The 26,819-nt window shown below is 38.2% G+C and overlaps 2 protein-coding genes across 2 annotated transcripts; both read right to left on the reverse strand.

The window, feature by feature from the left end:
- Window positions 1-5,047: 5,047 nt before the first annotated feature.
- LOC145468005 (QRFP-like peptide receptor) lies at window positions 5,048-7,873 on the reverse strand. The gene has a single exon (XM_081451673.1). It carries the CDS (start codon window positions 7,786-7,788, stop codon window positions 6,772-6,774), a length of 1,017 nt encoding a protein of 338 aa, XP_081307799.1. The 5' UTR covers window positions 7,789-7,873; the 3' UTR covers window positions 5,048-6,771.
- A 4,472-nt stretch (window positions 7,874-12,345) lies between these two features.
- LOC145468015 (QRFP-like peptide receptor) lies at window positions 12,346-18,960 on the reverse strand. Its single transcript, XM_081451684.1, has 2 exons — window positions 18,733-18,960; window positions 12,346-16,323 (listed from the first exon to the last, which is right to left on the reverse strand). The coding sequence occupies exon 2, from the start codon at window positions 16,297-16,299 to the stop codon at window positions 15,289-15,291; it is 1,011 nt and encodes a 336-aa protein (XP_081307810.1). The 5' UTR covers window positions 16,300-16,323; window positions 18,733-18,960; the 3' UTR covers window positions 12,346-15,288.
- Between the last annotated feature and the right edge of the window lie 7,859 nt (window positions 18,961-26,819).

The raw sequence follows: 26,819 nt of genomic DNA on the forward strand, positions 1-26,819 counted from the left end.
ATGGATCCAGTTTTAACGGGTTTGCAAATCAAAGAAATCAAGGGCTGAAAGAATCGCCTTATCTAAGAAAGACTACTGAGGCCACTCTGCTTGCAGGCTACAAAATAAAGTGACTGTACATTGAAGCTTAACGTCAGAGGATGGGAATGCGAAACCTTAGGTACGTTGTGCTAACCACAGTGACGTCTCTGCAAGTTGCGCAACCTCGTTCCCAGGGTCTCTCATCTTATCGCCCCCTGGAGCGAGGGGGCGGTAAGATGAGAGAACCTGGAAACGAGGTTGCAAGTTGAGAACTTGGGCATAGGAGTATCTCTTTCATATACATATTTGATAAATATTAATGTGAATGACAATCAAGCATTACCCATTGAGCACTACTGAAACCTCGGCACCTACAAAAATGACAGTTTTCAGTCTCCCATCACAAATGCATAATCTTTTTGCATCTACTGAATAGATATATAGATGTTGTCGTATTGCATTGTGGGAACGTGCGAACAGTTGGCGAAGGGTAGTATAATAAAGGTAATTCATTCATATACCTAGAAGGGCCTGAATAGCAGAACGGGAAGACAATGAAGGTGGTGCATCTATACTGGGTAGCAGGGGGGCTGGCAGCGAGGCCTGGAATTGAGTTTCTATGATCGCCCCAGTTAAGCCCTAGTTATAGCACGTTTTATAGTAAGTACTGTAGGTACGGCGCTTTTCAGTTACGTTAAGGTTGAGGATTTGGTTTTTCACCTAATAACTTGTTACTACAAGAGGTCTGCTTCAGTTTCAGACAAAGCATCTGGCATTATTTATAAAGTGAATACTGAATAGGTCTTGGCACTATTGAGAATCATGACCATCTCTTTGGTGCATATTTGAAACTAGTAATTTATGTTTTTCTTTCTTCATAATCAGCCTCAGACTTTTGCTTTGATCTTCTAGACTAAACGGCTTAAATAAAGAACCCAATCAAGTAATTGTGATGGATACTGTGCAGGAAATTTGACTTTAATATCTTATTTTGTTGCCCTTTTTGTAGTCCCTGGTAGTAATTTTTCTGCCGTCTCCTCTCTTGTACCGAGAATTGCCATTTGAGACAAGGGGGAGGGGACGAAGGAGAGGGGGGGGGGGGAGGGGGTCATTGAACTTGCCGATAGTAACCAGGGAAAAGAAGAATTACAAATCGATTTACTGATCGGAGCCGATTTCATGTGGTCATTTTCCACTGGCGTGACAAAACGACCGGAGAATGACGAAGGCCTGGTGGCGAGTTGTACGATTTTAGGATGGGTCCCGTCTGGTCCAGTTTCCAGGGAAAGAAAGAATCCCCGACTTTCAAGTGCTAATTTTGTCTCGACCCACGTCCTTAAAGTTGCCACCCAAACACAACACGAAGGTTCAGGAACAGAAGAACTGCTGCATCGTCTCTGGGACTTAGACTCCGTTGGAATTATAGATAAAGAGACTGTACATGACACACTTGTCGAGAACATGTCGTTTACAAACGGCCGATATTACGTGACACTACCTTTGAAAGAGGAAAGAGACCCCCTACCCGACAACTATGAATCAAGCCTCGTTAGCTAGGTTGAAATCTCTGGTTCGACGTCTACGAAAGGAGCCTTCAATCCTAAAGGAATACAACCAGGTATTCGAAGACCAGCTTTGTGAAAGAATCATCGAACGAGTGGATGAAAGGGAAGAACAGCCTCCAGAGAACACGCATTGTTTGCGTCATCAAGCTATAATTAGAAGCGACGCCTTAACGACCAAATTAGAGTTGTTTTCAACCTAAGTGCAAGGTTCAGGGGTGGGGGGGGGGGGGAGGGAGGCGCAGTGGGAGGGGTTAGCGGGAAAGTGGTCAACAATTGCGTATTTGTTGCCCGCCTGGGCAACATTGGGATTTAGCCATTGCTACGTGACCATAAATCAACCAATAAGAGGGCGCGATAGATTCAACTAAACTCCAGCTATATAACAATCCCTGAATATTATGTTGATAAGTCGAAACGATTTTAGTTGGAAAACATAGAAGTTACAGAAACCACTAAGTTACCCAACATTAACTCATGTTGTGACTGTTGTGAACTCCGTTAGCGAACAGAGTCTCTTTTTCTAATTAAAGCCACTAACACAGCGCCTTTCTCAAGGCACACAAAAATTAGTACTGCAAACATTCTGTTCTTTCCAGCAGCAGATTTGTTTACATACCTCACAAAAGAAAGAAAGGAGCGTAGAGTGAAACTCAAGTAGTTGTTTACTCTTTTGGCTTTTATCGCCGATTTTCATAAGAGTTCTTTATCAAGAAAGGAGTATTAAGTTTCAAAGAGTGTTTAACGCACGAGAACACCTCGAATATACAGCTTGACTACCCCACGCTAGTAATCGATTAAACTTGTGTTTTGTAAGTCAGTTTTAAGACGAAACGAAAAGTTGAAATTTGAATTTGTTAATTAACCAGTACCACTCCACGATTCTTTTCTTTAAATTGCAGTTTTCTAATTAGCTAACCGTTTATGTCTCAATTAGATGAAGTTTTCTATTGTGCAAGAACCCAACACAGCATCAAACCTCAATTGCATGAAAAAATTCCAGCTTTCGACAGCAAAACATATTTGTTCTCGGTTAAAAGTGAAAACTGCCCACGACCACATAAAGCCTCTCGTTTGGATTTCAAGATAATTCTACTTGCAACTGGAATCACGCATTTTGGAAGACTGCCAACTTTTGGCATGTTCATTTAGATAACACTGACTATGACTGGTTCTGTTTCGTTCTGCCATGCTGCCATGTGTAGGTCTATTGGTTTATAACTAGAGGAAAAGATGAGGAGGACTTCACATCTTCCAAAAACATTAAGCCATCAAGTTTGTAAGATATGAACAATGTACGCAAAAAGAATAGAAAAGAAAACCAAAAAAGTAATAATAATGATAAAGGAAAAAATAATTAACAAAAGAAATAAAAAGAGACAAAACATTAACGACAACCAGAAGCAATCAAACAAATATGCAATTAATTTTCCTAAACGAGATGTAAACCTTTTCAAGAAATCTCGATGCTTTCCCAGTACAATTGAAGCGAACCGAGACTCGAAAGGAGAAGCAAGCCACTCATTTGTTTTCCTTCAAGATCGGCATTGAATGAGCCGACAAAAAAAGCTAAAAAGCGTACATTTGACTTAACAAAGCGAACCTTATCTTCCGCGGAGCTCCAGCACACGAAGGGCGAAAGCGGAGCACCGTGGGTCACTTTCTTGGTTAAACCATTAAGCCGAGAAGATTTGGTTAAGACGTCTCCGTACCAGCGAAGGAGCGTCCGTCCTTACAGATTCTGGGAGACGGATAGGGGGTCACATGATTCATCAGGTGATCAACATGAAAAATCAAAGGTGTTTCGTATGTTTAGAGAAATTACAAAACAGTAAACACAGCGGAAAAAAAGTGGTTGATTCGGTGATTTATCTAAAAGATTAGCTCAGTTCAGTCTTCACAACTTTTCCTGGAATTTTCTGCCTAGAAGATTTACACTGAAGTGACTTGTCAAATCGCGGTAAGTAACTCTTTGTTTTAGGACCTTTCGTCGCGTTTTCTATAAAAATTGCCAAGTTGCCTCGGCGAGACATCTTCAATAGGAGTTACAAGGGCTAAAGAAGGATCGCGGGATAAAAGAGCTCTTCTACAAATGGACGACTGCCCCTTCTTCTCTTTTTTTTTAAAGCTTCTTCCTTATTCCCTCTAGAGCAACGCTACCTCTTATAGCTGTTACACTTCTTACACTTCTCAACGGCTTACACCTCTAAACCTAAGACCATCTTGCTAGCTCTGATGTTGATCTCCGCTTACCCTATGATTTTAGTTCAGTACTATAATTCTAATGAATTTCATGATAATCATTATACAAAATGAATATATTTTCTGACAAATACTTCTCTGCTTTGCACTGCAATATTAGGAGCTTGTCAGCCAACTTTGATAATTTGCAACATATACTGTCTGAATTATATTTGCTTTTCTCAATAATTGGTCACACTGAGATTAAGCTTAAAGTTAACCAAAGTTTTCTTACCCAATATCGAAATGCCAGGTTATTCATTCACTTTTCAACCCAGTCTTTGAAATGCTGGAGGAGTTGGTTTTTATATTAAGGAGGATCATTTATTTACAGCTAGACCTGATCTTACATTATCCACAAATGACTTTAAGGCATTATGGGTAGAAATGCAAAATGGATATTAACGTAACATGATCTGTGGTGTGATTTACCAGCACGCACATGGTAATATGCAAAACTTTACGGATTTTCTCAACTCTACCATTGATAAGATTGCTAGGGAGACTAAATTCTGCATCATCTAAGGAGATTTTAATTTTGACCTTCTTAAACTGGATTCTCACCCAGATACAGATAGCTTTTTAAATACTTTGGTGTCTTTTTGCTTTCAACGTCATATTGACAACCTAATCGATTTACCAACCACTCACAAACGTTAATTGACAACAATTTGTTTTTTAATTCTTTGGAACACCTCACCTTAAGTAGGAATATTATTTATGATCTTGTCGTTTATCCACCTAATTTCCTTATTATCAAAAAAAATTCTCTTCTTTACCTAACAATGTCAAGATCTACAAAAGATGTTATTCTAATTTTGATGAATCTGCTCCTATTTTTATTAAGTGTCTTGCATGCCGATCCTGATCCTAATGTAAAGTTTGATGCTTTTCACACCAGAATCTCTGACATAGTTGATGTTCATATCCCTCTAATACAACTCTCTATATGTGGATTAAGAATGAAATGTAAACCATGGATAACCACCGCTTTAAGGGTCTCAATCAAAATAAAAAACAAACTTCTCAAGAAATATATTAAAACCAGCTTGGTATATGAAAGAATGAAAGACGCGAATGCAGCCATAACACTAGTGTTATGGCTGCATTTGCATCATTTATTCTTTCATTATTTAATTTCTACTGTTGGACATATATTACCATGTAACTCTGAATATTATTACACTAAACTCAAACTTTATATAAATAAAATTAACCACCTATCAAAGTAAGTAAAAACAATTAGGGTAATAAGTATTTCCATATAAATATGTCTGATTCTAGGAAAGTCTGGAAGGGGGTAAGACAACTTGTTAACCTTAAATCCAGATCTGGCTCTTCTCCCATTAAATTAATTGTTGAGGATGGTGAAATAGGTGATCCTAAGTCAATGGCAGATGTTTTTAACAATGTCTTTGCAAGCATTGGAAATGATTTGACAAAGAACATTCCTAGAGTATCCCCCCTTCAGTATCTCACAGTTCCATCCATTCTTTCTATTTCCCACAACAACAGTTGAAATTGAAAATGAAATTATTGGGCTAAATGCTAATAAGTCTACTGGACCTTAAAGCATATCAGTTGCTATTTTAAAACCTATCAAAAATGTCATATCTGCATCTCTAAAAATTATATTCAATGCCTCCTTTTCTACTGGAATTGATTTCTTTAAAATAGCTAAAGTAAAATAGGCTCTATGTAACTAGCTTTTGTAAAGAATTTTGTTGTCGTTGCCATTGCTGTTGTTTGTCAATAAGCTTGCTGTTGTTATAGTTTGCACATAGTACGTCCCGGTGACAAAGAGTCGAGGTGGCACCTTCATGATACCCACCGTGTAGTTTCTGCGCGATCAGGGATTTTTTCTAAACGAGCTAGGGTAACCAATCCTTTGGGAGTGCCCGATCACGCAGAGATTGCAGGGTTTAATGCTCTTCCTCTTAGGAGAAGGGGACTGGGAGGCCCAACTGTAAGTAATTTAATTCAATTTATTTCTCTGATTGGATAACGTTGATATCATCGTCCCATGATGCTTTGGGATAACCTCCCTATAGTCATACTTCGAATCCAAGTCACTCAGTTTTCAAGATGGTGGCAGACCGTGTGGACTATGTTGTCTGAGGACAGGACACTGTAAGTATCTGTTTATCGATTTTTGTATTGATTTTTAAACAATCAATTAAAAAAAGATGGTTGTCACGATTTTCGGCGTGAGAAGGATCGCGCCACTCACAACCATAGGCTTGGGTGCCTGGCGTTATTCGCCCTCCCTGCCATCTTGGATTACGGTAAGCACCGCCATCTTGCTTCATGGGCGCCTGACTACATTAAATCCTTTATTCGACTCTTGATTGGCTCTTGGACACTTCAAAATCAACTACGTCACAAATTTAGTCACGTGGATGAAGTCTGGTCCTGTGATTGGTCGACAGCCATTTTAATAAGATGTTTATGATATGTACTGCGTTCTGATTGGTTAGGGAGTAAAGGAGCTACTTATACTACTATTGATCGATTGATTGATCGATTCGATCGCCCTATTGCTGGTCCAATATTTTCTAACTATTGGACCGAGAAATATGCTGAATGATCCCTAGCGGCCACTCTTAAAGTTTTATGGCTTTACATTTTTGAAAGAATGACCTACACGTGAAAGAGCTTTTTGTTCTTAGAACTTTGTTTTCCTTTCTAAAGTCCGCATAATTAAACTGAAAAACCCGTTTACTTGAAAGAACCGAAAATATTAATACAAAAGCAACCGACTATTACACTGATAAATAAAATCCCACGTAATAAAAAGGAAACTTTTCACAAAAGTTCGACTGAGGTCGACGTTTTCAGTTGCATTGGCTGTAACCTCAAACTTGTACACGCTGTAGACTTCTACGAAAATGCAAATTTCCTCCAACCGGAGAAGTAAACTTAATTCGAGAGTCATTATGTGTAATTTTTAGGTCATGGGAACTCTACTAGCGAACTGAATCAAATCTGTACGACCCGACTCCTTGTTTGTATCTTTATCTGTAGATGTGACTTGTTTGGCGGGGCTGATTCTGCAACGCTTGCGCGTGCAAGGAAACGGTAGCAGCGCTAGTATGTGCTTCCGAAAACGGTCACTCTGCCAGCTGTATAACACAGGATTTATAGCAGAATTGAGAGTGACCAAGACGATGCTGGTTGTGTGTACGGCTGAGTAAAGCGGCTTCCTGCTGAACGAAGAGAAGACGTAGACGACGATATTTGGAATCCAACAGATAGAGTAAATCACGCTGACCGTGACCACGAGCCGGGCGGTTTTCTTGCAGTAGCGCAACTTATTTTGTTGTGCCATGGTCGACGTAGTCGTGGGACGAAACCATAGCTTGTACACTAGCTTGGAATACAGGTAAACCATGACTGTGATCGGCAGAACGCCATAAACAGTGGCACCGAGGGGGCTGTGGAATTTAACGAAATTAGCAGTGGGCCATTTGAACAGACAAAATTCGTTGGCGGAATCATACCGCGCGTACATGAAGAGAGGCATGTTCCATAAAAAAGCTAGCACCCAGCCTAGTACAACAATTCGCTTGAGCTTGGTAGTTGTTATCCTTTTGTGTTCATCGTAAGGGAATTTAATGGCGAGGTAGCGCTCTAGTGCGATGCAGACGAGGGAGAAAGTAGAAGCCAGCGCGCCGACCCACACAAACGGCTCGCCGGTGATGAGCTGGCATACAACGTCGCCGGCTGTCCCTTTTGGGTGCGTAAATATCAGCTTGAAGATGTAGCGCGCCGCGATGAACACGGCTACAGTCATATCGGCAACGGCTAGATTCACCAGGAGGTAGTTCATGGGGGTACGCATTACCCTGTTACGAAGAACGACCGCACAGACCAGACTGTTACCAATCAGGTCTGCGATTACCAGGAAGCAGAAAGCGGCGGTGATGCCTATCTGGGCTGCCTCAGAATACTTGTACAGTGACATCTTTGTATCTGGTTCCTTTGTCAGCTTTGGGATAATATTATAGCATGTAATAGCTGTAAGATATTATTAAACTGTTAAGCTCAGCTGATATGGTCCCTCCAGTTATTAAGCTAGATGGATCTCAAGTAAAATCAAGAAAATTTGAAATTATACTTTTTCAATCATAATAGTAAATGAAGCGACAGTTGTTGATTTTGATGAAAGTGCTTCAATTATACCAAAATGCGTCTGTTTCACCGATTTTCAATTTATTTTGGTCAAACAGTATATCAGATATTTTTGTTTTAGTTTAGGCACATTAAACTGAACATTTAAACTTTACTTACATCATTGTTGTGAAAATAATTACGTGATGTCCTTTAATTTGCGATTACGAAGCCGAGTCAGAATAATGATAAACTATAGGTCGTTTGCCTAACTTGGTGTTCTCTTCGTCGGGTAAGCGATACCAATGAATATATGCAATCAAAAATATTGCTTCACTGCTCTGGAATCATAACACATTTCCTGTACTCAGGGTGCAATAAAAGTTTAAAAGTGGAATATTTCATTTGAATCACACGAGGTGACACTCGTCTACAAGCTTTGCAGTTCTCTCAGATCGCAACTACTGCACGTTATGCACAGAACAGGAAACATTAAAAAGTCTGGAACAGTGTAACAAAGAAAAAATTATGTCGATGAAACTTAGCTTGTTTACTGGACACTGGAGTATGAAAGGAACATGTAAATTTCGAGGAAATCGTCGGCTGTTCATGAACGTTGCCAGCTCACACTCATTGTCGACTCGATGGATTCCAGCAAAACAAATGTTCTCAGAACGATTTCCTTGAAATATGTTCCTTTCATACTCTAGTGTCCAGTAAACGAGCTAAGTTCCATCGACATAATTTATTCTTTGTTACACTGTCACAGAAAGCGACACGTTCAAACGTCATAATTGAGATCCGGTCACGAAAGCACTCTTTAAATAAAGACTAGTAGTAATCAAAGATTATGAGAGTGCGTTCGACGCCGTCACTTTAATATATATACCTTAAATGATTTCACTAGCTGACTTTCAACCTCTGTCTATTGCTAAAATCAACGTTTTTCATTGGCAACCGAGGTTTTACAGACAGATAATCATGTGCATGCCATTTTAGGAAGGCCCCCTGTTCAAACTACGATTTGTTGATACGTTGCGTGACAGGGCCAGTTTCCGTAGACTCACAAATTTAATAGAACTAAAATTTTTACATTCATAGCCTTTAAATTTCATGTTCAATATTCTCAAATTAACTGGTAATGTTTAAGCGTAAAAGCTAATTGGCAACAGTATATTTTACATAGTAAATGAATGGTTTGAACCCAGGAGTATCAGTAGTTCGCATAGTGTGATCGTCCGGGTGAGTGTAGTTCTGAAAAGAACTGTTGTTGGTGACTGACGTTTCGACAACCTGAGCGGAAGTCATCTTCAGAGTCAAGTGAATAGTGTTTGTCAGTCGATGATGTTATAAGTCTGGTCCGTTGAATGTGATTGGTCAGTATAGGCATGATGGTATTGGCTGAAAGACTTGTGTAAAGTTTGTCATCAGTCATTGGCGGGTTTCGATCCGTCTATTGTTAGTCAAATAGGTCGGTTTTTGGTCCGTGTATTTTTAAGTCGATCTGTTAGAAGTCCGTTTGTCGGTTTGCAATCGCGTGCTCTTTTATCGTCAGCGTAAACAAACTCCGTGTGACTGATTCGAGTATCTCCTCTGATGAATTTAGTAGACAGTGTTTACATAATTTGCCGTTCCTTGGTTCAGACTCACTCTTAGCTTATGGATCTTGCCTTCAGAGTACTTTTCCGCCGATTCCAAACAATATTCAATCAGACAAAGACTGAGCTACATGGCGATTCAATATCGTGTTCGTTACGACACAAAATAAACAAGGGCAATTCCTTCAGATTTCGATAAATGCTGCCGTCGAAGCGTTTAAATTCACCAAAATCCAACGCTGAGAGCACAAGATAGTGAAGCCTACGGCGACTGAATGAAAAGAAGTCATAGAAAGATCCAGCGCAAAGACGAGCTCGAATGGCCTGCTTACATGCTCACATGTTCGCCACATGTCTTGCCACATGTCTTAGCAAAGATACCAGTTTACTGGCCATGACATGCCCCTGCAAAAAATCAAGCGGGGTGGCCATTTTGGTGTCCTTACAGGACTGTGGATTTTTTCTGCATATAACCGTGCACAGGTAAACCAACTTAAGAAAGCGACAGGTCAAAATCAGGCTTGCGTTCTCCGAACGCAATAAGGGCTATAAGGGCTTAGAATTAACATCTATGGCACTACCGCATATTTAATCCCCCTCGAGACTCTAATGAACCTGGCATAACCTCTTTTAACATTCACATCTTTATCGTGGCTGATGAAGTTTGGTCGAATGGAACGAAATATTCCACTTTTAAACATTTATTACGCTCTGAGTACAGATCAGTAATTCTTTAATGTTTTAAATGAATAAACGTTTTACAATTTAGACACGGTTTACGTTCGCCGTACTTCAAATGGCTATAGATCTAGAGTAAAACAAAGGCAAAAATAGAGAGCAACTTAGAGACTGCTGCACATCAAGTCTAACTTTATCGATTTTTGAAGATAATTTTTCCGCCGTCGATTTCGCAACTCAATAAGAAAGAAAACAGACACAACAAACTTATACTTGGCAGTTACCAGGCGTTATCAGTGCATAACTTTCCTTTTAAGACTGCCGTAGCCGTTGATTTATTTATCCGTTTCTTACCCACGAAGAGTGTAGGGTGATTTTTTATTCAAATCAGAGAAAAATTTTTATTATAAAAGTAAACTTGGCGAATTCATTGCGTTTGTCACTCATCCTGAAAACAATCCTGGCAAGCTAAGTTGAAAGGATTACTCAAATACAAACTGGGTTTAATAACTAACTTGAAGATAGATTCAAAACTCTGTCTACCATTTTCTCCTTGTGACAGCTATTGGCAGATCGACATTATATTTTACTTTTTTTGTTTTGTTTCCTTGTCGTTCCTTTTTCTTTCTTTCTTTTTGACATTTTACGAGGGGACCATCATTGAAAGATGTTCAATAGAAGGAAACTATATCCAAAGCGAAATAAATTGGAATGGCTTTACCATGTGGGTTTTTGACGTAACCAATCCTCAATAGAATAAATGAAAAGGAGAGTTAAAGATTTAACATAGGAATATTGTTCGAGAATCAGTTAGCCAAATCCCTAACTTGCATAAATAGACAGTTTTTATGTGTTGAATTAAATAAAAGAATCAAAATCTTCGTTCAATCCATTCCCCTCGTTTGTATTTCAGGTGATTTCAACCGATCAGTTCTTTCCTGGATTATTACGCTTTATTTATTTTATAGCGAAGAGGTAGGTAAGGGTTGGAAAGACAACATGACGGTTTAGGTTTGGCAGAAATATTGGATAAGTTGTGGGTGGAGATGCCTTTTGTAATTCTTGTTTCTGTTTCAAACCAAAATCGACGAAAACAATGACTTTACCAGCTCAGCTCAGAAGAACATGACATGGGAAAGACACGTGCAAACATCGGGTGATGTTGTTGATATATTGCCTGTCGAATCCATCAGATAACGTGAGTCAAAATCCACAAGTAAGTAGAGAGGGGTGTTCGTCTGTTCTTGTACAGTTCAAAATAGAAAAGATTATGGAAAAGAAACCATGAAAAATGCTTAACCAATCTTACGTAGAAATGATTACAAAAAAGATAAAGATATGCCAAGGACAAATGCGAATGGATTACGTTGAATGGTTTGAAACGTTGAGTCGGTCAAACTAAATCCATTTGGGCTGACAAACAAAAATATACAAACATAGTATCAACTTAGAACCGACTTTCTTACCTCAAATAACAGAACACTACTTCTAAATTTTATAACGGTGGAACCGAAAAAGAATGATAGACTATTCTTTGCCGGACCAAAGGAACCTGTAAAAATTGTTTAATCTGGCAAGCCGTATAAATACAACCTCGTCTGGCAAATTTATGATATCAGCAGATATATACCTTTTAAGAATTTCGAGAAAGTAAACGCTTTGCTTTATTTCTCGAGATCAACGGAAAAGGACAGCAGTGGACTTAAAGTTTGGAAATTACCGAAAGCTACATAGAAACCTTACCTTGCGTTGCTTCCTGAGAAAGGTAATTTATCTTCTGCGAGGGTGAAAAGAAGTGCAAGTTGCTTTCTAGTGTCTAACTCACAAAATGACATGAGATCGATGCGTCAAAACTTGAAGTACAGTCATCATAAACTAAAAATTATTTGAATTTATAATTACACCGTTTCTTCACCTGCGACAAATCCTTAGCCAAATAAAACTTTCGATAAAAGACGAGACAAATGAAAGAACATTTTTTTCGCTTCAAAAGTGTCAGTTATAAAAACATATTGACGTAAGTGTTCTTTCGGCCACCTAGCACTATCAAAGTAGAAAAAAGACTAACTTTACTTGACAGTGAATTATGGAAAACACATTTTTGTAAAAAATTCAGTTCAAGGTGTGAGCGCAATTGCAATTTTATTAAAGAGACACGAATAAATATTAGCGGCTGCGTAAAGTCCCTCCAATAAAAACGCGTCTAAAGTGCGTACTTAAACTTTCTCTAAATAAGCACTCTTAAGTTTTGTAAGGTGGACACTAAGTTTCGTAATGTGCATATTTTATTTTTCTAAAATTGCAAACTTTAGGAAACTTAACGTACGCGAAAGTTTGCAAATATATGATCCTAGTTACAAAAGGAAATGTTTGCAATTTAAAGCTACCTGAACTGCTACAACTAAATTAAATGAATAGGGTGATTTTATTTAATTTTAAGATTTTAGGTGACTTTGCCCACCTGCTGATATTGATCCAGAGACAACACCTCATAGAGTGGGTGCGAGGTGTTTTTGTTTTAGCCATTAAGCTCAGTTCGGCATTATACACTTAATTACTGGTCCCCTGGGAAATAGCTGGAGTTTAGAGCCCAAAGTCTCTTTTTCAAATTAAAGCCACTAAAACAACGCCTTTCTCAAGGCACACAAAAATTAGCACATCAAACATTCTGTTAACTCTTTTGGCTTTTATTGCTGACTGTCATCAGAGTTCTTTATCAAGAATGAAGCGTTAAGTTTCAAAGAGTGTTTAACGCGCGAGAACACCTTGAATATACAGCTTGACTACCCCACGCCAGTTATCGACTAAACTTATGCTTTACAAGTAAGTCTTAAGACGAAACAAAAAGTTGAAATTTGAATTTATTAATTAAGCAGTACCACTCTACGATTCCTTTCTTTAAATTGCAATTTTCTAATTAATTAACCTTTTATGTCTCAATTAGATGAAGTTATCTATTGTGCAAGAACCCAACACAGCGTCAAACCTCAATTGCATGAAAAAATTCTAGCTTTCGACAGCAAAACATGTTTGTTTTCGGTTAAAAGTGAAAACTGCCCACGACCACATAAAGCCTCTCGTTTGGATTTCAAGATAATTCTACTTGCAACTGGAATCACGCATTTTGGAAGATTGCCAACTTTTGGCATGTTCATTTCGATAACCCTGACTATGACTGGTTATGTTTCGTTCTGCCATGCTGCCATGTGTAGGTCTTTTGGTTTATAACTAGAGGAAAAGATGAGGAGGACTTCACATCTTCCAAAAACATTAAGCGAATGTTCGTAAAAAGAATAGAAAAGAAAACTCCAAAAAATACTACTAATAATAGAATAACGAAAAAACAAAATTGAAAAAAAAAAAAAAAACTAAAACAAAAAACAAACAAAAAAAAAGACAAAGACAAAACATTAACGACAACCAGAACCAATCAAACAAAGATGCAATTAATTTTCCTAAACAAGGGGAAAATACCTTTCAAGAAATTTTGATGCTTTCCCAGTAAAATTGAAGCAGAAATTGCATTCAATGCCCCCTTCTCTACAGGAATTGTCCCAGATTTATTTAAAATAGCTAAAGTTACCCCTGTTTTTAAAAAGGGCGACCAAAGAGGTCTAAAACGCATCAAAGTGAGCCCTCGTACTTTAAGTATCGCCTTATTTTCGACAAGCGTGTGGTGGACCCTAACACATTAATGTCATATCCTTACGGCTACACCCAAACATTGGACGAGGTGGACATGGAGAATGTGGACACTCTGATGGTTTTATGTAACTAGCTTTTGTAAAGAATTTTGTTGTCGTTGCCGTTGCTGTTGTTTGTCAATAAGCTTGCTGTTGTTATAGTTTGCACATAGTACGTCCCGGTGACAAAGAGTCGAGGTGGCACCTTAATGATACCCACCGTGTAGTTTCTGCGCGATCAGGGATTTTTCCTAAACGAGTTAGGGTAACCAATCCCTTGGGAGTGCCCGATCACGCAGAGATTGCAGGATTTAATGCTCTTCTTAAGAGAAGGGGACTGGGGAAGCCCAACTGTAGGTACTTTAATTCATTTCTTTCCTCTGATTGGATAACGTTGATGTCATCGTACCATGATGCTTCGGGATAGCCTCCCTATAGTCATACTTCGAATCCAAGTCACTTAGTCAAGATGGTGGCAGACCGTGTAGACTATGTTGTTTGGGGACAGGACACTGTAAGTATCTGTTTATCGATTTTTGTATTGATTTTTTGACATTCAACAAAAAAAGATGGTTGTCACGGTTTTCGGCGTGAGAAGGATCACGCCACTCACAACCATAGGCTTGGGTGCCTGGCGTTATTCTCTCTCCCTGCCATCTTGGATTACGGTAAGCACCGCCATCTTGTTTCATGGACGCTTCTATCTTGAATCCTTAATTCGACTCTTGATTGGCTCTTGGACACTTCAAAATCAACTCCGTAACAAATTTAGTCACGTGGATGAAGTCTGGCCCTGTGATTGGTCGACAGCCATTTTAATAAGATGCTTATGATATTTACTGCGCTGTGATTGGTTAGGGAGCAAAGGAGCTACCTATACAACTATCGGTCAATTGATTGATCGATTCGATTGCCATATTGCCGGTGCAATATTTTCTAACTATTGGACCGGGAAATATGCTGAATGATCCCCAGCGACCACTCTTAAAGTTTATGGCTTTACATTTTTGAAAGAATGAACTACACGTAAAAGAGCTTTTTGTTCTTAGAACTTTGTTTTCCTTTCTCTTTCTATTTTACTTTTTTTTTTTTTTTTTTGAAAACGTCAGAGGTGCGTCAACGCTCAATCGGCTCTTAGTCCGTATAAGTAAACTGAGAAACTCGTTTATTTGAAAGAACCGAAAGTATTTACACAAAAGCAACCGACTATTGTCTGATAAGTAAAATCCCCCGTAATAAAAAGGAAATTTTTTTACAGAAGTTCGACCGAGGTCGACGTTTTTAGTCGTATTGGCTGTAACTTCAAACTTTTCTACGCTGTAGACTTCTACGAAAATGCAAATTTCCTCCAACCGGAGAAGTAAACTTAATTCGGGAGTCATTATGTGTAATTTTTTAGGCCATGGGACCTCTACTCACGAACTGAATCAACTCTGTAAGACCCGAAGTCTTGTTTGAATCTTTATCTGTACATGTGACTTGTTTGGCGGGGCTGATTCTGCAACGCTGGCGTATGCAAGGAAACAGCGCTAGTATGTGCTTCCGAAAACGGTCACTCTGCCAGCTGTATAACACAGGATTTATAGCAGAATTGAGAGTGACCAAGACGATGCTGGTTGTATGTACGGCTGAGTAAAGCGGCTGCCTGCTGAACGAAGAGAAGACGTAGACGACGAGATTTGGGATCCAACAGATGGAGTAAATAACGCTGACCGTGACCACGAGCCGGGCGGTTTTCTTGCAATAGTTCAACTTCTTTTGCTGTGCCATGGTCGACGTAGTTGTAGGGCGAAACCACAGCTTGTACACTAGCTTGGAATACAGGTAAATCATGACTGTGATCGGTAGAACGACATAAACAATGGCACCGAGGGGGCTGTGGAATTTAACGAAATTAGCAGTGGGCCATTTGAACAGACAAAATTCGCTGACGGGATCATAACGCGCGTACATGAAGAGAGGCATGTTCCATAAAAGAGCTAGCACCCAGCCTAGTACAACAATTCGCTTGAGCTTGGTAGTTGTTATCCTTTTGCGTTCATCGTAAGGGAATTTAATGGCGAGGTAGCGCTCTAGTGCGATGCAGACGAGGGAGAAAGTAGAAGCCAGCGCGCCGACCCACACAAACGGCTCGCCGGTGATGAGCTGGCATACAACGTCGCCGGCTGTCCCTTTTGGGTGCGTAAACATCAGCGTGAAGATGTAGCGCGCCGCGATGAACACGGCTACAGTCATATCTGCAACGGCTAAATTCACCAGGAGGTAGTTCATGGGGGTACGCATTACCCTGTTACGAAGAACGACCGCACAGACCAGGCTGTTGCCAACCAGGTCTGCGATCACCAGGAAGCAGAAAGCGGCGGTGATACCTATCTGGGCTGCCTCTGAGTACTTGTACAGTGACATCTTTGTATCTGGTTTCTCGGTAAGCTGTGGGATAATATTAGTAATAGCTGTAGGATATTGTTAAATTATTAAGCTCAGCTGATATGGTCCCTCCAGTTATTAAGCTACATGGATCTCAAGTAAATAGCAAGAACCGTTTCAAATTATACTTTTCCAATCATAATAGTAAATGAAGCCACAGTTGTTCATTTTGATGAAAGTGCTTCAAATTATGCCAAAATGCGTCTGTTTTACCGATTTTCAATTTGTTTTGGTCGAAAAATATATCATGTTTTTTTTGTTTATGCACATTGAGCTGAACATTTAAACTTTATTTACGTCACTGTTGTGAAAATTACGTGATGTCCTTTAATTTGTGATTACGAAGCCGTGTCAGAATAATGATAAAGTGTAGGTCGTTTGCCTAATTTGACTTTGTTTTCGTCGGGTAAGCGATCACTCACTCACTTATCCTCATCGGGCCAACGAGGACTCTTGAGGCCGGTCGGGTAAGCGATACCAATGAATGTATACAATCAAAAATATTGCTTCCCTGCTCAGGAATCATATCACATTTCCTGTACTCAGGGTGCAATAAAAGTTTAAAAGTGGAATATTTCATTTGAATCACATGAGGTGACACTCGTCTATAAGCTTAACAATTCTCTCAGATGGCAATTACTGCACGTTAAGCACAGGACAGAAGACTTTAAAAAGTCTGGAACATTGTAACAACGAATAAATTATGTCGATGAAACTTCTCGTTTACTGGACACTAGGGTATGAAAGGAACACATTTCGAGGTCGACTCAATGGATTCCAGCAAAACAAATGTTCTTGTCACAGAAAAGCGACATTTTCAAACGTCATAATTGAGATCAGGTAACGAAAGCACTCTTGAAATAAACATAAGGGCTTGGAATTAACATCTATGGCACTACCGGATATTTAAGCTCCCTCGAGGCCCTAAGGAACCTGGAACAATATCTTTTGACATTCACATCTTTATCGTGGCTGACGAAGTTTGGTTCCCTGAATGGAACGAAATATTCCACTTTTAAACTTTTATTACGCTCTGAGTACAGAAGTTCTTTATGTCTTAAATGAATATATGTTTTACAATTTAGGTCACGTTCAGACGTCGTACTTTAAGGCCATAAAGTAAAACAAACGAAAAAATAGCGAGCAACTTAAAAACTGCTACACATTGAGTCGAACTGTATAAAGTTCTGAAGATAATTTTTCCGCCGTCGATTTCGCAGTTGATTCCGTTTGCCAATATCTAGTCTCATTCCAGTCTTGCAAGTTGAAAGGGTTAATCGAATCAAAACTGGGTTAACAGTAAAAAAACTGAATTGAAGATCGATCTCAAAATTTGTCTGTCACTTCCACCCCTATGACAGCTCTTATCAGATCAATCAAGTTTTGTGTACGTTCGACGTTTTATTTGACATTTTCTGGTTTTGTTTCACTATCGTTCCTTTTCCTTCCTTTTTTTGACATTTAAATAAGGAGATCGTCCGCATTGAAAAAGAGAAGTTCAATAGAAGGAAAACTATATCTAAATCAAAAAGGTTTACTGCTCGTGGACTCGAGGGCAATCGAACCTTATATTCCGCAACTTAAATGTTATGCTATGTTAAACATCGTTTCAACATTTCATATGCAATCGTGAAAATACTTTTCTTAAAATCAACACTAAAATAAATTTGAACGGTTTTACCTTTTGGGTAGCCAATCTCTCAATAAAATAAGTCAATAGGAAAGTTAAAGATTTGATAGAGCAATATTGCTCGACATTTCATATCCCATATAAACCGTTTTTCTGTGTTGAAGGTAATAAACTTGATGTGGTATCAAAATTTTCGTGCAATCCATTCCTCTTGGTAGCTTCTCAACTGATTTCCATCGATTGTCTTTTCTGATACACCTACTCTATTTTATGGCGAATAGGTCATGAGGTTTGGGAAAAAAGCTAATGATTTTGTTTTGGCAGAAATACTGGATAACTTCTCGGCGGAGATGCCTTTTGTAAATCGTTTTTTTTTTTTTTTTTCAAACCAAAATCGACGAAAACAATGACCTTACCAGCTCAGTTCAGGGGAACATGACAGGGGAAAGATCAGTGTAAACATCGGGTTATGTTGTCAGAAAATGAAATATTGCCCGTCGAATCCATGAAATAACCCGAACCAAAATCCAGGAGTAAATAAAAGAGTTTTCGACCGCACTTGTACAATTCAAAATAGAAAGGATTATGGAAAAGGAAGCATGAAGAATGCGTTACCGACCTTAAGTTTTGGGCTGTAGAAATGGTTACAAGAGAGATCAAAATGCGCATGAATTTCAAGGTTTGAATATGAATGATTTGAAATCTTGCGTTGGCCTGACTAAATCCATTTGGGGTGAGAAACATAAAGGACAAACATAAATTTTAACTTAGATCTTTCTTACCTCAAATCCCGGAACACCAAGTATAAATTGGAAAGATGAAACCGAAAAAAATGATAGGCTGTCCTTTAGCGGAACCAAAGGAACCTGCTAAAAGTGTTTACTAAATTCTGGCAGGCCGTGTAAATACGGTTTCGGAAGGCAAATAGATGATATCCGCACATATCTTTTTTAGAATTTCCAGAAAGTAAACTTTTTGCTTACAAGAGAGATTATCTGAAGAAGACAGGAATGGACTTTAAATTTGGAAATTACCGAAAGCTTCATAAAAACCCTACCTTGTGTGACTTTTTTGCAAAGGTAATTTATCTTCTGCGAGGGTAAAAGAAGTGCAAGTTGCCTTCTAGTGTCTAACTCACAAAATGACATGAGATCCATGTGTCAAATATTGAAATACAGTCATCATAAACTAAGAATTATTTGCATTTACTGTTTCTTCACCTGCGGTAAATCCTTAGCGAATTCAAATAAAACGTTCGATGAAAGACGAGACAGATGAAAGAACTTTTTTCATATATATCATCTGGAAGGAAAGCATATTGACACAAGTGCTCGTTCAGCCAGCTAGCACTCTCAAAGTAGAAAAGAAAATAAGACCAACTTTACTCGGGAGTGAATTATGGAAAACATACTTTTTTTTAATAATTCAGTTCGAGATGTGAGTGCAATTGCAATTTTACTTAAGAGACTAAAGAGACATGAATTAATCAAGATCAGCAGCTGGGTAAAGTACCTCATTGAAAAACCCACCTCAAAGTGCACAGTTTCAGTTTCTTCAAATGCGCACTTTTAAGTTTCGTAGGGTGGTCACTTAATTTTTTAATGTGCGTTCTTTACTTTTCTAAAAATTAAAATTTTAAGAAACTTAAGTGAGCAATTAAGTCTGTGAATGATCCGAGTTACAAAAGACAATTTCATGCAATTTAAAGCTGCATGAACCTCTACAAATAAATAGGTAATTTTATTTAATTTTAAGATTTTAAGTGACTTTGCACACCTGCTGATATTGAACCACAAAACCACTTCGTAGAGTAGGTGTTTTTCGATTTAACCATTAAGCTCAGTTAGGCATTGTACACCCTTAATTACTGGTCCAAAGGAAAACAAATAGTTTTGTTTTCCCGAGAATCTCGATGTTTCCAGAGACGAAGTCGAAAGGAGTATCGAGGTTCTAGGGGAAGCAAAACTACCCGTTTCCCAAGAGACCAGAAATTTAGTGTTTTATTATATGGCTGCAGTTTAGAGTAAATTAATAAGGTCAAAAGACGTCAAAATAGCCTCGGTTGGTCGAGGGGACATTTCAAGTTAGTCATTGCCACGTGACCATGAATCAACCTATAAGGGCTTGCGTTAATTATATTGAACTTTACTCCAGCTATTTAATAGGATAGGAATAGGATAGGAAGCCTTCATTTCAACACGATGAGTTTTAAAGCTAAAAGCTTGTGGGGTCGTGTATAAAATAAAAGAAAGACCTAATAACAATGCAATAATAAGTAAAAATTTTAAAACTACTAACCTTATAAGAACCTGATCTATATGGTGATTCTCAAAAAATTCCAAAAAGAACAAAATAATATTCATCCCTGTTATTTCGTTAATAAACTACGATTTTTCATAAGCTGGTTTTAGTTGGAGGAAATGGAAGTTACAGAAACCACCGAGTCACCCAATATAAACTTCCGACTATTGTGAACTTCGTAAGCGCACAATCTCATTTTCAAAGCAATTAAAAAACCTCTTCCTCAAGGCACACAAATTAGTAATTCTAACATTCTGTTCTTTCCAGGACAAGATCTGTTTACACATCTCATAAAAGAAATAAGAGCATAAAATGAAACTTGATTAGTTTACGTTTTTGGCTTTTGTCATCGATTGTCAAAAGAAAGGAGTGTTAACTCTATCTAATATACTAATTCCAAATTCTATAAAATAGGTTATAGCCAACATGACCTATGTACTTTTTGCAAATCGCATCCAGAAAAGTTGAATCATTTCCTATGTAGTTATCGTTGTTCTAAAGCTTTCTGGGGTGATTTTGAATTGTTTTGGTTTTCTGGTACTCAAAAGACAATTAATCCTACTCAGCAAGACATTATAGTTGGTGTGCTATCAAGATAGTGCCCTTTACCTAACTATTTTCTTCGTATTGCTACAATTTACTTATGGGATTGTGGAAGAAACCATATACTCATCCAAATATCAACGGTTTTAAAGTTAAAATTTCAATCAAATATGAAACAGAAAATTATATTGGACGTATCAATAAAAAGATGGACTTTTTGAGGGCGAAATGGACGAACTTACAATTTAGTTTGTTTCAGCTTCTCCGTTAACAATGTAATGTTAATAAGCAATATTGTAATGTAAAATGGAATGTTAGTGATAGTTAGGAACTAACATATTGTTATATTTTGTCTTTCGCTTCTATGTATTGTAATTTAGTGGTGTAGGTAGGAAATAAGATATGTAATTGTGTGTTCTGCAATTGAATAAATAAATATAAATTTAAGGTAAACAAAAAGAAAAAAAAGTTATGCAAATTGTATTACTGTAAGTAGCACCTGTAATTGCGTTGTATTGTAAGTAGTGTAAGTAGTGCATAAGTAATCTTCACAAATTTTCCTGAAGTTTCTGCCTGAAAGATTTACACTGAAGTAAATTGCCAAATTGTTGCAAGCGACTCTTTGTTGTAGAAACTTTCGTCGCATTCTCTATAAAAAAAGCTGTCGAATTGTTTCTGCTAGATTTCTCAAACTCATTAATAATTCATAAGGTCAACTACCAACCACAAGATGTATACCACATCACGTGCATGTGTTTGGATACCCAATGAAAAACAGTATACCACTCTCCAGTGAGAGTGGTATATACCACTAAAATATGCACAATGACAACTTGCACAAAATCAATGAATATTTATTACTCAGAAGTAAGCTTTTACAATGTGTCTCCTTTTGTTTTCAAAGTCACACCCATTCACGTTGCTTCTTTCATTTCTGCATCCAAAACACGCCGAAATGTCACAAACCTAAGAAAGCGAAAGAAAAAAAGTAGTATTAAAAACAATGCACACAAGTAGTTTACGCGAACCAAATTTTATCCCCAAAAAATGTAACTTACCTTCGGTCGGACATGTCCAAAGGGTTCAATGCAGCACTGCCATTTACATCAGAAAGGTGGCGCTTCAGTCCGCAAATAATCGAGTACAACTAACGGGAAGGATAACGTTCCCCAGAAGAATTGTTTACTTCTTGAACGAACTTCGACAGCCAGTAGTTGAGACTGCATGCCGGCATATCTGTAATGGCCGTTTCCAAAGTTTGCACTCTTTCTTCAAAGTCTTTCATGGTAAAAAGACCGCCGGGTTCCAAAGTACAGGACTTCACTAATCAATGCGGTTTCCACTCCTCGAAAACCTTACACGACCATTTGGCTTTATAAGCTGTTGATTTCGGTACTGCATTATCAACACTTTTCTTCTCATCCTCCACACTTTTCGGCTACCGAAATCTCTCGAACGACTTTCTTGCGATATACATCCTGACTGAAGGACAACTTGTAAATGCTGGCAACCCCAGCAACTTTCACATCTCAGAATAAATTAAATCGCACCATAAATGCAAATTAATTACGCCGGTAAAAAATATCATTAATATTGAAATTATCGAGGAAGGAATGTTAGACAGCAAACAATTCTAATTGGAAGTTTTTGTTTATTATTTCTTTAAGAGTGATCATGAGAAGTTATTTCCAAAACTCGTGCTTCGTGTTTCATCGGGGTATCCAAACACCTCGAAACAATAAAAGCACGAGGCCGTGGGCCGAGTGCTTTCATTTGTTTCTCGGTGTTTGGATACCCCGATGAAACACTCGCTCTCGTTTTGGAAATAGTACATCTTTAATAGGAGCCATAAACTTTTCTTGATTTGAAACCATGCTGTGAAAAATTCTATAAATTTCGTTGTTTTAATTTCGCTTATCTCTAGAAAACACCGACAATATCACTTGAGCTGCTTTTTCAAAGTTGTTGTGAGTTGTATATTTTAAACAAATGGTTTTCTGTCGGTTTTCGCCAATATAACACTTATGTTGTCTAAAAACAATTAAAACTGTATTTGAAAATACTTTATGTTAGTAGAGACATCCGCTTCGCAGACTGGTAAAATTTCTTTTTCTGTTACGGTTGGAAACCAAGAAAAGTCAAGAAACCATTTAATGCTTTTAAAGCGAACGGAATTTGATATATTTGACACTTGCACGTAGTAATTTGCACGCGGGTCAAAAAGGAAGAGGTGGGGCTGGGGGGTGGGGAGCTGAAGCCCTGGACCCTGGATTTTTCGCTCTGGAGCCCTGAGCCCGATCGTTTCACTGTCTGGATTCCTGAAGTTTTTAGGTAAGCAGCACCGATGCTCTGAAAGTTTTGTTTTGGAGCCCGGAGCCCAAAGTAATTAAAAGTCAATCGTTTTTAGTGCCCAGTCTTCCTTGCCTTTGCCTTGTCAGTTTGTATAGGCACGCTGTTACGTCAAGCAAATTTTCTCATAGTTCTTCCTGTGTGCCCGGAGAGGAAGACATAGCAGGATTTTCGAAACGCAGTTATTAACTCCCTCGGCTCCTTGGATATTATCTGTTCCTCAGAGGTAATAGATAATGTCCGCGGAAAAATATCCGAGAGAGAGCATACTTTCTCGCCAAATTGAGGCTATTGTTTTTATATTCATAGCTCTTTTTTCTTAGCCCTGTGTTCTCCTCGCTATTTACTTGAAACACTACCCAGTACTACGCCAGAAACAATCCAGTTTAGCGGTTTCCCACCCGAAAAAATGTATTCCATATCACTAGAGGGGCTAAAGCAGCAGTTTTCCAAAATGGCGGTTGCTGGTAACGTGGAAGTGCCTGAATCTTCTTCCTCAACACTTACTACTGCAAGAAAATTTTGAAAATTTTGGCTAAGTGACTCAAAATCTGTGTTTCTACAACAAAAATAAGAGATATTTAGAGGGTTTTTCGGAATATCTGGAAACATTTTGGTGATATTTAGAAGATTTTTTTGAATTTATGAAAAGATATTTAGGCGATTTTACGTAATATTTGTGGAAAGGCCTATGGAATAGCCACGTGACCATTATTTTCCCGCCATTTATTACGTTTTCTCTTTAGCCTTTACTTGAACAAAGATGGTAAAACGCTTAATTTGGAATTTCGCTTATTCCCTGATTGCATTTTAGATGAAAATTGAAACTGTAGACTATTAGATAACAGTCTGAAAAGTGGAGCTCGGAGGTGCCGTGGAGCCCTAGAGCCCCACGTTTTTGCCTTGGAACCCTGGAGCTCCGCCTTTTTAGGCCCGACGCCAGGCAGCCCTTAACCCCTTTTCGACCCTGTCCATATTGCTTGCACAAAACATGGATATTTCCTCGTTTTGTTTGTTTAATTTATTCGGTTTGGTGAAATGCTTGGGTGAATTTCTTTAAAAGTCCGGCAAAGCCACGACCGTTACAATGACTACAAAGCCGTCGGCAAAAATAATTTTAAGATTATGCTTTAGCACGAACAATGTTGAACTTGAATTATTTTAGTTCATCTCATTCAGTTTGGTGAAATGCCTATTGGTGAATTTATTTATAGGCTGTTGTGTCTAGCAGATGATTAGTATTTTATAGGAGCTCCGTTTCTTAACTTGACTAAAACTTTGTAGTCCAGCGCGTTCCAATGATAAAGCCATTTCAACGTGACTAAGAGACAGCTAATGAGAGCACGCGTTTGATTCATTGAAATTGCAGCAATGAGACCAGTTTGATCATTCGGCCATACTGGTGCCCTCGGACAAAGAAATGGTTCTAGGACTTGAAAACGCTGAATGTAACTAAATTTATAACCCTAAGTAGATACATGTAGGTGAGGGCATATTGAGAGATAGCTTTACCTGAGAAATCAGTACACGTTCGTGCGGAGTATTTCAAAAGCTTGGAAAATTCTAGGGGTAGGTTGAAAGAAAACTTCCACGCATACAATTAAATCATTTCTCTCATTTCTGTCATTTCTTTTCATATTCAACGAAAATTTTCGGCTTCAGATTAAGCTCTTACTTCATTAGGTTTCATTATATATCTTAATTTTTCGCTGACAAATGTTTTCATGTGCCTCTCCTTAGCAAAATTCTTTGGACTTCTAGAATTGCCTTTTCCCTCCTCTTTTCTTTCTTCTTGATTATGTAACAAAACGAAGGAAGTTGTTCACCTCCCACACACCAGATGCAAAATTAGCAGCGACGTTTTGCAGTTTGTATGGTTATTGCCAAAGTTCTAAAATACTAATATGTCTCAGTGTCGAAAAGTTTGACAACTTCAGTAAATATTTTCTAATTATCTGGAGATTTTGCTTATCTTTTGTCGAATTACTAAAAAAAAATATCGTAGATCAAACTAAATTCTGGTCACTCTAATTAAAGATAAAAAAAAAAATGTCATAGGGGAGAGCACTCACGTAGTATTTTTTTCTTTTCGCGGAACAAAAACAAACGGGATCCTTTTGGCAGGTAAAATAGGTTTGGCACCTCGCTTGATGCAACTGCTTGCCTCAAATTCGGCATTAATACTCATTTTTAAATTAAATTTAACGTGGTTAAACGTTTGCTGACGCATCACTGATAAAATGTACAGTTTAAAGAATTTGATAAGAAGATGACAATATTATACTATGGTTGAAATTAATCGCATGGAGCCCATTTATTTTCTCCTCCTTGCAAACTGTTTCAGTAAATGAAAAGGTTAGTTTTTTTTCTCTAATTTTTTTTTTTAGCACCTTTATCCAGATAAGCGGGAAAGCCTAGCGTTCTAGCTGCAACATTTTGTATGACACATTAACATGCAAATAGCAAACTGGGTCAAACTACAATGAGAGAGAGTCCTGTAATTTTGCTTCAGACCCGTGTAGATATTTCAGCAAGGCTTGACAATTATTTTCACGTTTCCACGTATTTACAAACCTGTAGAAATAATGAAAAGCAAAATGGCAGGCAACTGCAAAAGTACAAGGTAATGTATTCAAGTTTTTCGGCCAAGTTCATGTTTACGGTAACATGAATAGACCGGAAGGTCTGTATGGGAAGTTACTGACCGAGCTGCCAAGTAGAATTTTCTTGTACAGGTTAATGACGCATGTTCAGTTAATACGACGCCTATTATATTCTAAAACCTCAAATTTGAGTTTGACTAAGAATCTCACAAAGTTAAATTTGTTGTTAAGCAGGAAGAGGGAGTTTACTTGAGACAAAACGCTTGCTTCCAAAACTGATCATGACCTGTATTATCTTTTGGGTCTACTGACAATGGTTCCCCAGCAATACCCGTGTCATTGTTTTAATGTTTTTCTTCGTTCTAAAAGATTTTAAATGTAACGAAATCCGATTATAGAAATGGACTACGTAAAATACTTCTTAGAGATCGCCGAAACGTCCCAAAGCGACCAAAAAAAATGTTAGAGCCTTTGCTATAATGTGTTTCTCTGGGAAAAGTTATGTAACAAGAATAAAGATATATATTAAATTCAATGGAAATTGAGTCCTCAACAACAGAAAGTAAATGCGAATAGCACCTTAGAACCTGCGGGAGAAATCTGAAATCTTCACTGCGGCAGACATAACCAGGTTGGACACGATTCATAACAAAGAACTCCGCCACTGTGTTGAAACAATGCTATGACGCATTTGAGGAGTTTTCGCCTTGGAGAATATATAAACAACGCACGTATTCGTCGAAAACTCACGAAACAAGTTGCTAAAAAAACACGGAAGCCTTGATAAAAGGATCTTTGTGTTCTCGAAACAACCATTGCAGGTGTAATGCCAAGCCGCTTTGCCATTGATTTTAACACCATGTTCGGATCTGTTTTGTCGTGCACGTAAGTAATGTTTTCTATTTTAATCCATTTGCAATTTTAGAGGCTCGGCAAATTGCCAATGACATTATGGACTAAATAAATGATTTGAACCTTAATGAACCGCCTCCGCTGTGACGCAGAGGAACTGACAAATGAGTTGGAATGGCTTAAAAACCAGCAGTGTTGTAAACAGCTTTTTGTAGCGGGGA

The sequence above is a fragment of the Orbicella franksi genome, chromosome 2 (genome assembly GCF_964199315.1).
Source record: "Orbicella franksi chromosome 2, jaOrbFran1.1, whole genome shotgun sequence".
Lineage (NCBI taxonomy): Eukaryota > Metazoa > Cnidaria > Anthozoa > Scleractinia > Merulinidae > Orbicella > Orbicella franksi.

Coding starts and splice junctions, on each gene's coding strand:
- LOC145468005 (XM_081451673.1), bottom strand. CDS start 7,788: ATGTCACTGTACAAGTATTCTGAGGCAGCCCAGATAGGCATCACCGCC.
- LOC145468015 (XM_081451684.1), bottom strand. CDS start 16,299: ATGTCACTGTACAAGTACTCAGAGGCAGCCCAGATAGGTATCACCGCC.